The sequence below is a fragment of the Delphinapterus leucas genome, chromosome 10, assembly GCF_059928025.1.
Source record: "Delphinapterus leucas isolate spDelLeu-1000000601 "Yukka" chromosome 10, BTC_Dleu_Yukka2, whole genome shotgun sequence".
Classification (NCBI taxonomy): domain Eukaryota; kingdom Metazoa; phylum Chordata; class Mammalia; order Artiodactyla; family Monodontidae; genus Delphinapterus; species Delphinapterus leucas.
This window is the reverse complement of record NC_143138.1, coordinates 100057410-100072470: the sequence shown is the minus strand read 5'-3', so window position 1 is coordinate 100072470 and position 15061 is coordinate 100057410. Positions and strand designations below refer to the sequence as shown.

Here is a 15061-nt window from a genome sequence, read left to right as displayed (position 1 = left end):
AAGTATAAGTCAAAAGGAATTCAGAATGAGGTCAATAGAATACAGTGGTTTCCTTTTTACCAGTAAAGTTACCAATCTTTTTAAAGTGAAGGAGAATGAAAATCTGGAGCAAGTCTCTGGGTCCTGAGGCCAGAGTCAAACTGTCCTTTGGCCACCCACCCGCTTCTCACACGGGAGCTGCTGCCTACCCATCATGCTTCTAACATTTTCCGAGGGGATATATCTGACGCAATGGATTTATTGTTTGCTTAGGATGGGATCTGCCTATCTTATGCTGAACAATTTCCAGAAGTAGAAACCCCTTCACCTGGTGAGGACCAGCCAATAAAAACAACTACGATTTGTAGCCTTCTACCCACACAAACCCTGCTCCAGGGTACAGATCACTCCCCAAACCTGAACATGCTATTCTATTTCCAAAGATGGAACTGGCTCAGCCTAAGAACTAAGACTATGAACTGACCAAGAAGACAAACAGTGAAACGTGCTCTTCAACAAAACATGTAGCTTTGAAATGAACAGCTTGGTGCTTCTCGGAGTTGGGCAACCACACTATGCAGATGACAGTTACATGGTGACAAAAAGGCCACTTTCAATGTTTTGCCAGGCAAACCTGGCGCTCTGCCCCACCACGGACACGAGGCCTAATGCGTCATCTGAACGCCCTGCAGCCAGATGTAGCCTGTTCTCAGGACTGTTCTGGGTGTGAGGTTAGGAGCCCCCTTGACAAGAGAAGGCCAAGGAAAGCAAGAGTGCTGTTCAAAAAGGCAACAGAAGGACTCTGCTCACTCACTTCGGTCTCTAAGTACCAATGTCCTCTTTTCACGTTTCCCAGGCTCGTGTAAGTTAGTTTTCACGATTGATGCAGTGAGGTCGGAAGGAGGGTGAGGACTGTGGAAACCCAGGGAGGGCACCCCGTGGGGAACAGTGCCCATGGCCCCACCAGCTGCAGCAGAGGGCCTCGTGTGATCGTACCTGAACAAAACACACAGCAGATGCATTACGGACACACCACAGGCACATGCCTCCCGCATTCCCCAGACCTGGAACACCCCTCCTTCTGCTCCATCTGCAGACGGGGACAATGAGACAATCGTTCCCTGTCTTTTAACTGGTAAAAGTCTTATCAGTTAGTGAGCATTACCTGGCAATTCAGAGTGAGTAGTGCACTGCTGTCTATCACCTCCACTTAAGTGTCCTGTGGGGCTTGGGTGGGACAGGTGCACTGCCCAGACCACACAAAGAGAGCCCGACGGTTCCGGAGATGCTGACTGACTGGCTTCTCCTGGACTGTCTCTTGGGGGCGCCCACTGGCAGGGGGAGGGCTGAGTGGGCCAACTTCCCACATCCCAGGCAGCACAGAGGAAGGACTGAAGGGAGCTCTGCAGCCCAGGAAAGCAGATCAGCCCTTCACTACAACAGCACAGGAACAGGTTTTGGAATTTTCTCCTGTCTAGAAGTTACAAAACTTGCCTACAGATGTCAGTAAAAAAGGATGATTCTACATGCTCATAAATGTTCATAGCACTCACAGCAAAAAACTGGAAGCCCCTTAAGTATCTAATACAGGGATAGTTAATAAAATGATGGTACGTCAACATTATGAAGAACTATAAAATTACAGGTAAGACATAAAGTAGCAGCACTGGACGGAGCTTGTGACATGTTAAAAAAAGGCAAGATAGAAAATCTTATGTATACTCTGAGGGCAAATTTATAACTATAGACTCATAAGAATAGACATGAAAAGTGACTTCGAAAAATTAAAATTTTTATGGTGCTCAATTTGAGGTTTCAAAATTATTTTTGTAACATTACTTTTAAACTAAAGTTTTGCCATCATCAAGACCCAGGATTTAAATCCGTGAAGGTAGTGAACTCAGTGTAACAGCTGGCGATAGAAGCGGGTGCTTGCCTGCAACGAGTTCCGTAGGCGCAACAGCCCTTCTGGTAGTATTTGCAGATGGTAGATGGCTTGCTGTTTGCCAAGTCATGTGAGAACAGGCACTGGTTTCCTTCCCGACACACACCATGCATAAAATACCTGATGAGACAAGCAGAGGCATAAAACTTTTTTCGTTGTTGTTGTTGCGGTACGCGGGCCTCTCACTGTTGTGGCCTCTCCTGTTGTGGAGCACAGGCTCCGGACACGGAGGCTCAGCGGCCATGGCTCACGGGCCTAGCCGCTCTGTGGCATGTGGGATCTTCCCGGACTGGGGCACGAACCCGTGTCCCCTGCATTGGCAGGCGGACTCTCAACCACTGCACCACGAGGGAAGCCCAAGACAGTGATTTTAGATGCACCACATCTATTTCAATGACAGCTTTTCTGGAAGAAAAATGATCCCATGCATTTGTCTTAAGATATATCCTCTTGATTTAAGATAGGCCACATACGTAAAATGTGAGCCTCATGATTGAGAAAATGCACACTGAAAGACTGCTCTGTTCTCATGGATTTTAAAGGGTATGGTTGTAAAGGAGTCAGAGACCTGGGCTCGAGATCTAGCTGTGCCACGTGTAAGCAAGTCACAAAACCAACTCCCCTGGGCCTTCCTACCTTTACCTATAAAACAAAAATTACACTGCCTACTCTACTATAAACTGTGGTGAGGCTCAAAAAAGATAGTGGAGCACCAGGAGACACATATAAGAATGTTCCACTAAGTTGTCCAATTCTGGCCCTGAAAGAACAACTGGGAGGCATTCTAGTTCTGTCCAGCCAGAGCAGAGAGGCCTGGCTGAATACTCAGAGGAAACTGTAGAGGGACATGCCTTGGCATTAAGGGTAAACAAGTCCCCAAATAAAGAGATTTTAGACCTGCCCTAATAAACATTTTCTTTTCTTTTTTTTTAAAAAAAACAAGCTTCAAAACGATCTAGCTGATAGCAAATAACTTACTGTCAACTAAAACAAACTTTAACATTCTTTGAAGGAAGACCAAAAAATCCAAATGCTCAAAAATACTCACAATGTTTGGCATCCAATCAAAAATTACTAGACATACCAAAAAGCAGGAAAATGTGACCCGTAGCCAGGAGAAAAATTAGTCAATTAACAGGAATGACAGATGATGGACTCAGCAGACAAGGACTTTAAAACCAGCTATGACAGGCCATCATCAAAAAATCCACAAACAATAAATGCTCGAGAGGGTGTGGAGAGGAGGGAACCCTCTTGCACTGTAGGTAGGAATGTAAATTGGTGCAGCCACTAATGGAGAACAGCATGGAGGTTCCTTAGAAAACTAAAAACAGAGCTACCATATGACCCTGCAATCCCACTCCTGGGCATATATCTGGAGAAAAACATGGTCCGAAAGGATACATGCACCCCAACGTTCATTGCAGCACTGTTTACAATAGCCAAGACATGGAAGCGACCTGAATGTTCATCGACAGAGGAGTGGATTAAGAAGATGTGGTACATATATACAATGGAACATTACTCAGCCATAAAAAAGAATGAAATAATGCCATTTGCAGCAACATGGATGGACCTAGAGATTGTCACACTGAGTGAAGTAAAGTCAGACAGGGAAAGAGAAATATCACATGATATGGCTTATATGTGGAATCGAAAAAGAAATGATACAAATGAACGTATTTACAAAACAAAACAACTCACAGACTTAGAGAACGAACTTACGGTTACCAGGGGGGAAGGGTGGAGGGAAGGAATAGTTAGGGAGTTTGGGACTGACATGTACACACTGCTATATTTAAAAAGGATAACGGGGGTTTCCCTGGTGGCGCAGTGGTTGAGAGTCCGCCTGCCGATGCAGGGGACACGGGTTCGTGCCCCGGTCCGGGAAGATACCACATGCCATGGAGCGGCTGCGCACGTGAGCCATGGCCGCTGAGCCTGTGCTCCGCAACCGGAGAGGCCACAACAGTGAGAGGCCCGCGTACCGCAAAAAAAAAAAAAAGCTTGTCAATAGAATCACACATGCACGATCAATTAACTTTTGATAAACGTGTCAAGGTAATTCAACAAATGATGCTGGACCCAGTATCTATATGGAAAAACAAAAAACAAAAAACCTCAAACATTACATGTCTGCTGATGTTACCCAATATGAATGAAGTATACAACATAACCTGCCATGTATCCTAGCCAAAAACATTTAAATGAATCCAACAAAACTTCAGATCTAACTTCTAGTTTACAGGAAATACAGGGGATTGGGAACAAGCTAAAAGACCTCATGAGGAAGCAACCAGGTTAATACAAAAGAAGAGGCAGCAGGTGGGCCAGATCTCTTTACCAACGAAGCGTCATGGAAAAAAATAAGGGGAGGGGGCCTGGGTCTGGAAAATGATTTGGTGGTTTCTTAAAAACTTAAACATAAATTTACCATATGACTCAACAATTCCAGTCCTAGGTGTTTACCCAAGAGAAATGAAAACATATGTTCACACAAATACGTGTATAATACATGAATGTTCATAGCAACATTATTCATAATAGTCAAAAAGTGAAAACTGACAATTCCATCAACTGGTGAACGGATAAACAAAATGTAATATATCCATACAACAGGATATTATTTGGCAATAAAAAGGAAGGAATAATGATACATGCTACAAGGATGAGATGCAAACACACTACAGTAAGTGAAATAAGTCAGACACAAAAGGCCACGTTGTATGAATCCATTTATAAGTAGTGTTAAAAAAGGGGCAAATCTATAGGAACAGAATGGTCCTTATAAAGATTATACAGCCTATATAGACTACGTATAGACACAGTCCCTACATATGGTATGTAAATTATACTTCAATAAAGCTGTTAAAAGAAGAAAATTTAAAAAGGAGGAAACTGCACTAGATTAGTAGACAGAATATAAGGTATGTAATAACCAATGCAATATTTGGCCCTGGATTATATTCTGGTTTGGACAAACCAGCTGTAAGAAACATCTGTGGGACAAATGGGGAAATCTGAATACGGACTAGGTATCAGGTAATTTATTGACATGGGAAGTTGAAGATTATTAACTGAGAAAAGCATATTATATAACAGAATATACAGTAAAATGGTGTAACCGCTACGTAAAACAGTACAACTGTTCCTCAAAAAATTAAAAATAGAATTACCACATGATTGAGCAATTCCACTCTTGGGTATATACACAGAAGAACTGAAAGCAAGAACTCAAGTATTTGTACATCCCTGTTCAGAGTGCATTATTCACAGTAGCCAAAAGGTGAAAACAATCCAAGCGTCCATCAGAGGATGAATGGATAAACAAAATGTGGTCTACAAATACAACGGAATATTACTCAGCCTTAAAAAGGAAGGAAAGTCTGACTTGTGCTACAACAGGGATGAACCTTGAAGACGTTATGCCAACTGACGGAAGCCTGACACAGGAAGACAGCACCGTGTGATTCCACTTATGAGAGGTGCTTAGAATAGTCAGATTCAGAGAGAGAGGGAGGAGAATGGGTGTTGTCGGGTTGGGGGAGGCAGAATGAGGAGTCAGTGTTTAAAGGGGACACAGTTTTTAGGTTGGGAAGATGAAAAGAGCTCTGGAGGTGGATGGTGGTGACGGCTGCACGACAGTATGAATGTCCTTAATGCCACTGAACTGGACACTTAAAAATGGTTAAGAGGGTACATTTATGTTATGCGCATTTTACCACAATTAAAAAATTTTAAAACAGCACATACAGTATGCTCTCATTTTGGTAAACACTAACTACACACATGCACACATCTGCATTTTAACAATGTGGAAAGACAGACAATAGCCTTTTTTTTTTTTTTTTTTTGCGGTACGCGGGCCTCCCACTGTTGTGGCCTCTCCCGTTGCGGAGCACAGGCTCCGGACGCGCAGGCTCAGCGGCCATGGCTCACGGGCCCAGCCCCTCCGCGGCATGTGGGATCTTCCCGGACCGGGGCACAAACCGGTGTCCCCTGCATCGGCAGGCGGACTCTCAACCACTGCGCCACCAGGGAAGCCCGACAACAGCCTTTTTACGAGTGGCAATCCTTGAGGGTAAGGCATATGGTGTTTTGTTTTTTTTTTTAAACACCTTTATTGGAGTATAAATGCTTTACAATGGTGTGTTAGTTTCTGCTTTATAACAAAGTGAATAAGTTATACATATACATATATCCCCATATCCCCTCCCTCTTGCTTCTCCCTCCCACCCTCCCTATCCCACCCCTCTAGGTGGTCACAAACTACCGAGCTGATCTCCCTGTGCTATGCGGCTGCTTCCCACTAGCTATCTATTTTACATTTGGTAGTGTATATATGTCCACGCCACTCTCTCACTTTGTCCCAGCTTACCCTTCCCCCATGGTATTTTCTTATTTTTGTTGATCTGTACTTTCTAATATTTCTACCATGAACATATACTGCTTTTGTAATAGTAAATGGTTGCTTTAGTTTTAAAAGATTATGAAGGGCTTCCCTGGCGGCGCAGTGGTTAAGAATCCGCCTGCCAATGCAGGGGACACCGGTTTGAGCCCTGGTCCGGGAAGATCACACATGCCACAGAGCAACTAAGCCCGTGTGCCACAAGTACTGAGCGTGCAAGCCACAACTACTGAGCCTGCAAGCCACCTACTGAAGCCTGCGTGCCTACAGCCCGTGCTCCGCAACGAGAAGCCACCGCAGTGAGAAGCCCGCGCACTGCAACGAAGGGTAGCCCCCGCTCGCCATAACTAGAGAAAAGCCCGCGCATAGCAACAAAGACCCAACGCAGCCAAAAATAAATTTATTTTAAAAAAATTACGGTAAGTATCGAATACTGGAGAGAGTATGGTTTAAAAAAACCCACATAAATGCTCAGTACAATACTTATCTCACAGTGGGTACCCCCAAAGTTCAGCTCTTATTAGTTTAGTAAAAAAACGCTGCCGATTAAGCTGACAGTTAGTTACAAGAGGGACCTGGGCCTTATCACAATGCACGCAGAGGGCTGAGGAGTCACAGTCCATGGACCGAGGCAGAGAGAAGGGGGAGCTGGCCCAGGGGCCGCCTAGCCAAGCAGTCTACAGAATGCCCGGGTGCCGATGGGCGGGAGGAGTATGTGCCAGAAACACACAGAAAGGCAGGGAAGTGAGGCCCCACGAGGGTGTGGCAGGCCTGCTGAGACAGATGGAGGATCAGGCCTGACTGGGGCAGCTGGAATAGTGATGAGTGTGCCTCCCAATAAGGGACAAGGGGCCCAAGTCAAGCCCTGAGACACACTAAACCCCCTTCCTAGGCCTCTTGCAGAAAGGCCACTGGAGCTGCAGGGCGAAGACAGACTGGAGAGGCTGGAAGTGTAGGTGAGAGGAGCCCGTCAGGAGGTTGCTCTGTAAAGGGGCTTTATCTGTGAACCCATGTTTTAACTTAAAAAATACACTATGGAAAGTCTCAAACATATACAAAAGCAGACAGTGGTAGGGTAACTCCCAAGATGTTTCCACACCAGCTTTCACCTTATCAACTCCCAAGCACTCTGGTTTCACCCATTTCTCCCCTCTCCCGTATGGCTGTGACAGTTTATCTTTTTAGCGAGGGATAACACATACCTTTTGAATGAAGACTTCGGGGCAAGGAGGGCCCTCCCTCCCTCTGAACAAGTGTGTGATCAGAAATATATGAAATGAGGAAAAATACAACAACTCCAACAAGCAGTGCCATCAGCACTCTGTCTAACACTTTTACTTCTTTATCTCACTTAATCCTGATACTACTCTGAGGAATATTAGCTCTATACCCATGATGCAGACAGGAAAGCTGAGGCTCAGAGAGGTGTGACGACTCAGAGAAGATCTAATTGCTGAGTAGGGGACCCCAGCTCTGGTCTTCCCAAGACAGCCCTGACCTCTTCCCACCAAAACTGATTTTCCTGTCAGTCTGCCTCTGTCCATACCGTGGCCCCTTTCTGCAACACTGTACCCCATCTTTCACTGTACTTAACTGTGATGACCCACCTTCCTTCATGACCAGCACGAGTCCTGGCTGGACCAAGAAACCTTCCCACCGCTCCAGCCCACAGTGTGCTTTCTTGGCAGCTCCACGGTATAGTGCTTCCCAACTTGGGGCCCCTGACCCAAGAGAGCTGGGGCTCTTGAACACATGGTTGGGAACATCCGGTTAACGCCACACACAAAAATAAACTCGAAATGGATTAAAGACGTAAATTTAAGACTGGAAACCATAAAACTCCTAGAGGAAAACATAGGCTGAACACTCTTTGACATCAATCGTAGCAATATTTTTTTGGATCTGTCCCTTAAAGCAAAGGAAATAAAATAAAAAATAAACAAACTAAACATAAAAGCTTCTGCACAGCAAAGGAAACCATCGACAAAATGAAAAGACAACCTACTGAAGGGGAGAAAATATTTGCAAATGATTTGGTAACGGGTTAATATCCAAAATATATAAACAGCTCATACAACTCAACATCAAAAAAAACAAACCACCTGATTAAAAAAGATGGGCAGAAAACCTGAATAGACGTTTTTCCAAAGAGGACGTGCAGCTGGCCAACATGCACATGAAAAGATGCTCAACATCACTAATCATCAGGGAAATGCAAACCAAAACCACAGTGAGAGATCACTTCACACCGGTCAGAATAGCTATCATAAAAAAGAACACAAACAACAAATGTTGGTGAGGGTGTGGAGAAAAGGGAACCCTCCTACACTGTTGGTGGGAATGTAGAATGGTGCAGCCACTGTGGAAAACAGTACATACGTTTCCCAACTAACTGAAAAGAACCACCATGTGACCCAGCAATTCCACTCCTGGGTATATAAAAAAACCTCCAAAACACTAATTTGAAAGGATACATGCAAAACACTAATCTGAAAAGATGCACGCACCCCAATGTTCACAGCAATATTATTTACAATTTCCAAGATGTGGAAGCAACCTAAATGTCCATCAACAGAGGAATGGATAAAGAAGATGTGGTACATGTATATACAACGGACTACTACTCAGCCAGTAAAAAGAACGAAATCTTGCCATCTGGAGCAACATAGATGAACTTGGAGGGCATTATGTGAAATAAGTCTGACAAATACTGTATGTTATCACTTATATGTGGAATCTAAAAAATATAACAAACTAGTGAATGTAACAAAAAAGAAGCAGACTCACAGATACAGAGAACAAACTTGTGGTTACCAGTAGGAAGACGGAAGGGGGGAGGGGCAATATAGGGGTAGGGGGTTAAGTAGAACAAACTATTAGGTATAAAATGAGCTACAAGGATATACTGTATGACATGGGGAATACAGCCAATATTCTATAAGAAATATAAATGGAGTATAATCTTTAACAACTATGAATCACTATATTGTACACCTGTAACTTACATAATATTGTACATCAAGTATACATCAAGGGGGGGGAAAAAAAGCCTGGGAATAACTTGAGGAAGACGCAGCTGGAACATCACCAAATGCGACTGAACACAGAAAGCCTAAACCTAACCAATTATGTGGCTGTGCCGAGAACTACTGACAACGTTCAAACGTTGGGAAAGGGAGCTGACTCTAAGGAAGGTCAGAAGGTCCGGACTGTCCTTCCCAGAGAAAGGGGACCAGAGAACACAGGTGGCAAGTCATGCTGCACCTCGGCCCTACAATGGGCCTGGGAGGCTGCTGAGCTGGAGACCACAGGTTTTGAAGCCCTTCCATCCCTCCTTGCTCCCTAAGCACACGTCTAACTTTCTCCACCTGTCTATCTCCCCAAAAGCAGAAGTGCTGACCAGGCCCACCTGACAATTTCTTTTCTCCCGGGAAATGTTAAAAGGGTATTCTACTTTGTATGTCAGTTTCTACTGAGTTTGGGTAGCATGAGCCATCTCTAAATACACCAACAGAATCAAATTTCTGAGCCTACAAAGATGACTGGACCTGTGATGTAAGTGACGATACTAAGGTGGCGTCTTATAGGGTCTTTTCTAGGTGGTCAGTTATGCTTTTCCCAGGCAACACCCACTGGGAGTCTTCCACTAAATCAGAGATTGTGTAGTAACTTGCTATAAGGCTGCTGCAGATTTACTTAAAAAGAAAGAAAAAAGGCTCAGAATCTGGCAAACGAAGGGTATTCTTGTTAGAAACTTAAAAAAAAAGGCCTATATGAAAAGAATCTTGTCACAATACTGATTTAAAAAGTATGCAGCAGAGTTAATAGAGCAGGTCTGAGCCTGCTTACGAGGCAAGGCCCTGCTTATAGCACCTGGGACTTGGCTGGTAAACAGTCCCCTACGCTGATATAAACTGTCTCTAAGTGATCGAAGTGGCTCACTGTGCCTATACTGTGTACAATGTGGTTTACGCTGAACATCTGCTTTCCTTCTGGGAGCCTGGTTTGGGTACCTGCTGGGCAGAGGGTGACCGTCCAGGGCACTGGATCTCTAGTGGGCTTCCCTGGGCACATGTTGCTGCTGCATTTCTGCTGCGGGAGGAAGAGTGTGCTGTGACCCGTTATGGGAGGAAGTGAGGGCAGGAAGCCTGCACATGGGCTCCTCCAGATGCCGCCTGAGTCCTTCTCCCTTGTGATCCATCTGACTCCTCACTAAATCTCAGCCTTGAGTACGACTATGCGCTAAGTCCCGTGGGTCACGGTAGCCAATCACCAGCTGTAGGGGTGGTCTTGGGATCCTGGACACGAAAGTTTATTACGCTTCTAAGCAGTCTGGTAATTCTTCTTGGGAAATGCTACTCAACACTGTGACATTGTTCCAATCATCCTCAAGTATGGTAATCTTTGAAGGTATAAAAGTAAAAAAACAAAGAAAATCAGTGCCAAGAGCCAAATCCGATGATCGGGATTAGTAAACTCACAACGAGTGGAAGAGAACAGGTTCACACTGGTTACATAAACAGGTTCACAAAAGAGAGATCTAACAAATACTTCATTAATAATTTCTTTTGGAGAACTAGACAAGATTTCCTGAAAGAATCAGGATAAGAGACTACCACAGCTTCTCTACCAGATACTACCTGTTAACCAGGCATGCAAGAGGAAGTCCTATTCAGAAAACTTGCCTTCCAAACTGCACTATCCTTCCCGTCAAAAATCCAAAATATTTAACCACCACCTAAAGCTTCTAGTTTTGTCACGTATAAGCTGGTGACTTCATGCAAGCCATTTTACTTCTGTAAGTGACTGAGCTGAAATCTTAACAGGTTCAAAAATAGCTTCTAGGCCACCATCACTGCCTTCAACAAAGGTGGGTGTGAAACAAGTGTTATAAGAGGTAGAGCCAGCCAGCCCTATTTTTGTAGCATATGTCACCATTTCCACTCCCCAGTGACAAACACAAAACTTCCCTGAGCGCATCCTGCCTGTCCTTCGGGGCATCTCTGTCATCCGCTTATAGCGATTCCTCAGCATCTAGGTTATACTAAACTTAATCCAGGCCCTTTTCATGTTACACCCTGTAATAAACTTCCAACTGCTCACCCTTCCCTACGGCCAAACCATCCCTTATATCTTCCTAGAGAGAAGACTGAGACAGGAGCTGGGGAGGAGTGTGGGCTGTTGCTAGTATGAGGGGGGAAGTGCATGGCTGGAGACTCAGAGCAGGGAGATTCTTTCTAGGGGACACTCCAAAGTCATGTGTTATCCTGGGTGACCCCAAAGACCGTTTCAGATGGTGTGGCTATTATACGCTGCAAAGGATATGAGGTTCACTACTGGCCACAGAACTGCCAGCGGCTCTCGCTGTGCCTGACGGCTGAACCAAACAGAATCAATCTGGTTTCTTGCAGGTCTTTCAACGGTGCCTGCCTCTAGCAAAACACTTTTGCAAATCGTTTCCAGGTATATGGGTAATTTGCATTCTCAGTGTCACCTTCCTTTCTGTTTTCGCACATAATTTCACAGACTTAAATTCTATGGCCGTACCGCTTGTGACAAAAGGTCCATCAAGGGGGACACAGCTAATGCGAGGCATGGTAGTAGGCTTGAAATAACTGATAAGAGGTGGGGATGAAATAAAGTACAGCGTAGTGGGTAAAGGAAGACTCTGAGGTCAGAGAGCTTCCTGTGACCTTGAGCAAATTAATTAAATCTCCAAACCTTCTTCCCCATCTGTAATATGATATAGTTGTACTTCACAGACTGCACGTCAGGGCTTAGCCTAACAGACCATAAATGCTCTTAGGACGGTTAGTCGTTGTTATCTAATCTCTTAACCAACGCTGCTGGTTAGGCATTACTATCCCAATTTTACAGATAAAGAGGCTGTGATACCAGAATCAGAATCCAAAACTGCCCAAGTCTGGAGCTCAAGCTCCTCCTACCACTCACTGGCCACAAGATGCCCCATATTTTGTGACTTTCAATGAGTCAAAAGCTCTAGGCCCGACTCTCAGGAAACTGTAATTCTAGGTCTTGTACTACTGATTATAAAACAAAGGGACCTCCATCACATTGAGGAGGAGGACAAACAAACTGGTTACCAAGCAATAATAAAGGCCTGCACCAGGGCTTTGAAAACAGACTGGAAGACATAGGGAGATGGTTTGGAAAAAGAATCAGCAAAAAAGGATCCCCAGATTGAAATTCTGGATAGAGTGGAATGTCAAGAAATCAGGGGAGCTGACTGATAGCACAACTGTGTGAGGGGCCATTCTTGCATTCCAGGCAATAAATATGCAGTGTCTTTGTCATTACGTCTCGGAATCCTAACATTTCACATCCATCTCTCTGAGAGAAATAATTCGTATTAGAATGGAAGCAAAACAAACTCCCTGTCCAGCTGACATTCAGAATAAGCAAGTATATCACACCCCACAGCAAGGAAAACAAACCAAAAAACAGTTTGCACCCTGACATAAACCAAAAACAGCAGACCACCCAGTTTAGATCTGGTCCCCCAAATAAATCATACCTGGATCATTTCATGTAAGTTACCAATGTGTGGAGATATGACTTCAGTGAATAAGATAATCAAGTGAGAAAAGCTTTCCCATCATGAGCACACTAACGTAAACCTGGTACGCTTGGTAATATGGTCGTTTTTCCTGTTTAAATATGTGTTGTTTTTTATTTGGCAAGGCAGCCCTTGTGAGGCCCAACTCCTTCACATCTCTTTGCAAGTAACCTTTATTTTCCTTATGGTTTTGGCTGAGTGTTCCTTTCATATGACCATATTAAAAGCTTTGAAAATTCCTGTATAAAGAAACTTTAATTTAGCATTTCCGAAACTTATCTGGGAGCCATAGGGTCTACAAGAGCATAAATTCTGATGCCACATATCTGCCACCTGGAAGCTGAATAACCTTGGCAAGTCACTTCAATGCCGAGGCTTGGTTTTATGATCTGTGGAATGGTGCATGTTGCTGGATTACATGCGACACGTTTGTAAAGAACCTCAAAGAGCACCCAGCACACTGCAAACCCCTGCAACGAACAACAGTTAGTACTTAAACAGAATTGATTCCTTCCCAACGTTCCAACCCACTCTAGTTTCTCTGCACCAACTTCCTGCAGGACACCCCTATTTGGGAAAAACAGAATTAAAGCTTTTAGGTCAGGCCATCTCCTAGTATAGAAGGAGAAAACCCAAGATGATCCTGATTTACATTTTTGTTCCTGCAGTTAGATGTGAATTAGGGGCAAGGTTCAAGCCTGAGCATAAGGTTTCCTTATCTGTAAAATTAGATTACCACACAGAGTTGAGATTCAATTACAAAGCATCATATAAACGTGCACCATTATGTGGCCGCATCTTCGGAGCAGTAACCAAAATTTGCTATACAGTCCACAATGACTAAGAATATTGCTCCAACAGGGGGAACTTTATACAAATAAAAATAAACATACACAAAGGTCTTCACAAAAGACCTTCTATTACAAATAACCTAGTAAAACTCTTTTCTGTAGACACTTACGTGCAAGTTTCTGACAACTGCTAAATATACGTCACCTAGGCCTTGCATAAACTGACTGAACAGTTAATATAGACTAATGCTAACAGGAAACTTTTTACATTACACTGTCTCAACTATTCATACTAACGAAAAAAGGTAACAACACAGATGATAATTAAATAAACTGCTCATTACACAATCAAACCATACAACTGTGGGCTGGTTTTTTTCCCCCCTAATCAATGTTTCCCACACAGACTTAAACCAATTATGAAAAGAAAAATCGTACTTTCCAGGTCCAATAAGACTAGGATCCCAGTACCTTCAAGCCACACGCTTAGCAAGGAATGAGGGTGTTACTCATCAAGTTATTTGTATTTAACAGGAGCAGTGCAGCCACCCGGCTTTGAATTTTCTACAACCAGCCACCCATTAATGTTGTATTTCTCCACGGAAATGGGTCTCTCAGTAAGATGAGAATCTCAACCTCCGTTAGCCTGAGATTCCTGCAATGCAAAACAGGAATAATGTCTGCCTAGTAGTGAAGACTGGTGACGAGTATAAATGACTTGGGAATATGCGGGGCAACGAACAAACTTCCAGTAAATGCTATTTTCCACACAGCAATTCTTAACTCGCTAACTCTGCAAGTTTACGCTGCATCGGAATTCTCCAAACTCTTAGGAAACCAAGGCCGCTTTCGGGGCCCCAGCTTCTTTGAGGCCCTCACCGACGATTAACAGCCTACACCTGCGTGGTATCTCCATCTGTAAGCCACCTCCTGGTGCCCCTTTACTCAACTCCAAATCACCTTTTCCAGCTAAACCCTCCTGGCCCGGCCCCCAGGACCCCACCAGCACTCCTTCCTTCCAGCCGCCCGCGCTGGCTTCGTCCAGATGTCGCCACGAGGCTCGGCCACGCACCGCCGGGTCCCAGGCTCCTGCCGCCGGGCCCCAGGCTTCGGCCGCCGCGCCCGCCTCGCCTGCGGAAGCCGGACCCCGAACCGGGAGCCACTTTCCACGACACCGCTCCGGCTTGTTTCCCTGACGCAGGTCTGGGGCGCACCCGGGGAAGGACCTGCGGAGCCTCGCACTGACCTGCAAGTGACCTGCTTGGTGCTCATGGCGGTCGGGTGGAAGAGCCGCCGTCCTGCCGCGGCCTCTCGCTCTCGTCGCCGCCTAGGCCTCGGCCCTGCCCATCCCGCGCGGCCGC

The 15061-nt window shown here is 44.7% G+C and overlaps 1 protein-coding gene across 1 annotated transcript in view; it reads right to left on the bottom strand.

Moving 5' to 3' along the window:
- MKRN2 (makorin ring finger protein 2) overlaps positions 1 to 15032 on the bottom strand; it is a 28405-nt gene extending 13373 nt beyond the window's left edge. Inside the window, exons 1-3 of the mRNA XM_022562802.3 lie at positions 14947 to 15032; positions 1916 to 2044; positions 794 to 975 (exon numbers count right to left, since the gene is read on the bottom strand). Of these exons, the coding sequence (XP_022418510.1) occupies positions 794 to 975; positions 1916 to 2044; positions 14947 to 14972 (337 nt within the window). The 5' untranslated portion in view covers positions 14973 to 15032. The remainder of the gene's footprint in view (positions 1 to 793; positions 976 to 1915; positions 2045 to 14946) is intronic.
- Between the last annotated feature and the right edge of the window lie 29 nt (positions 15033 to 15061).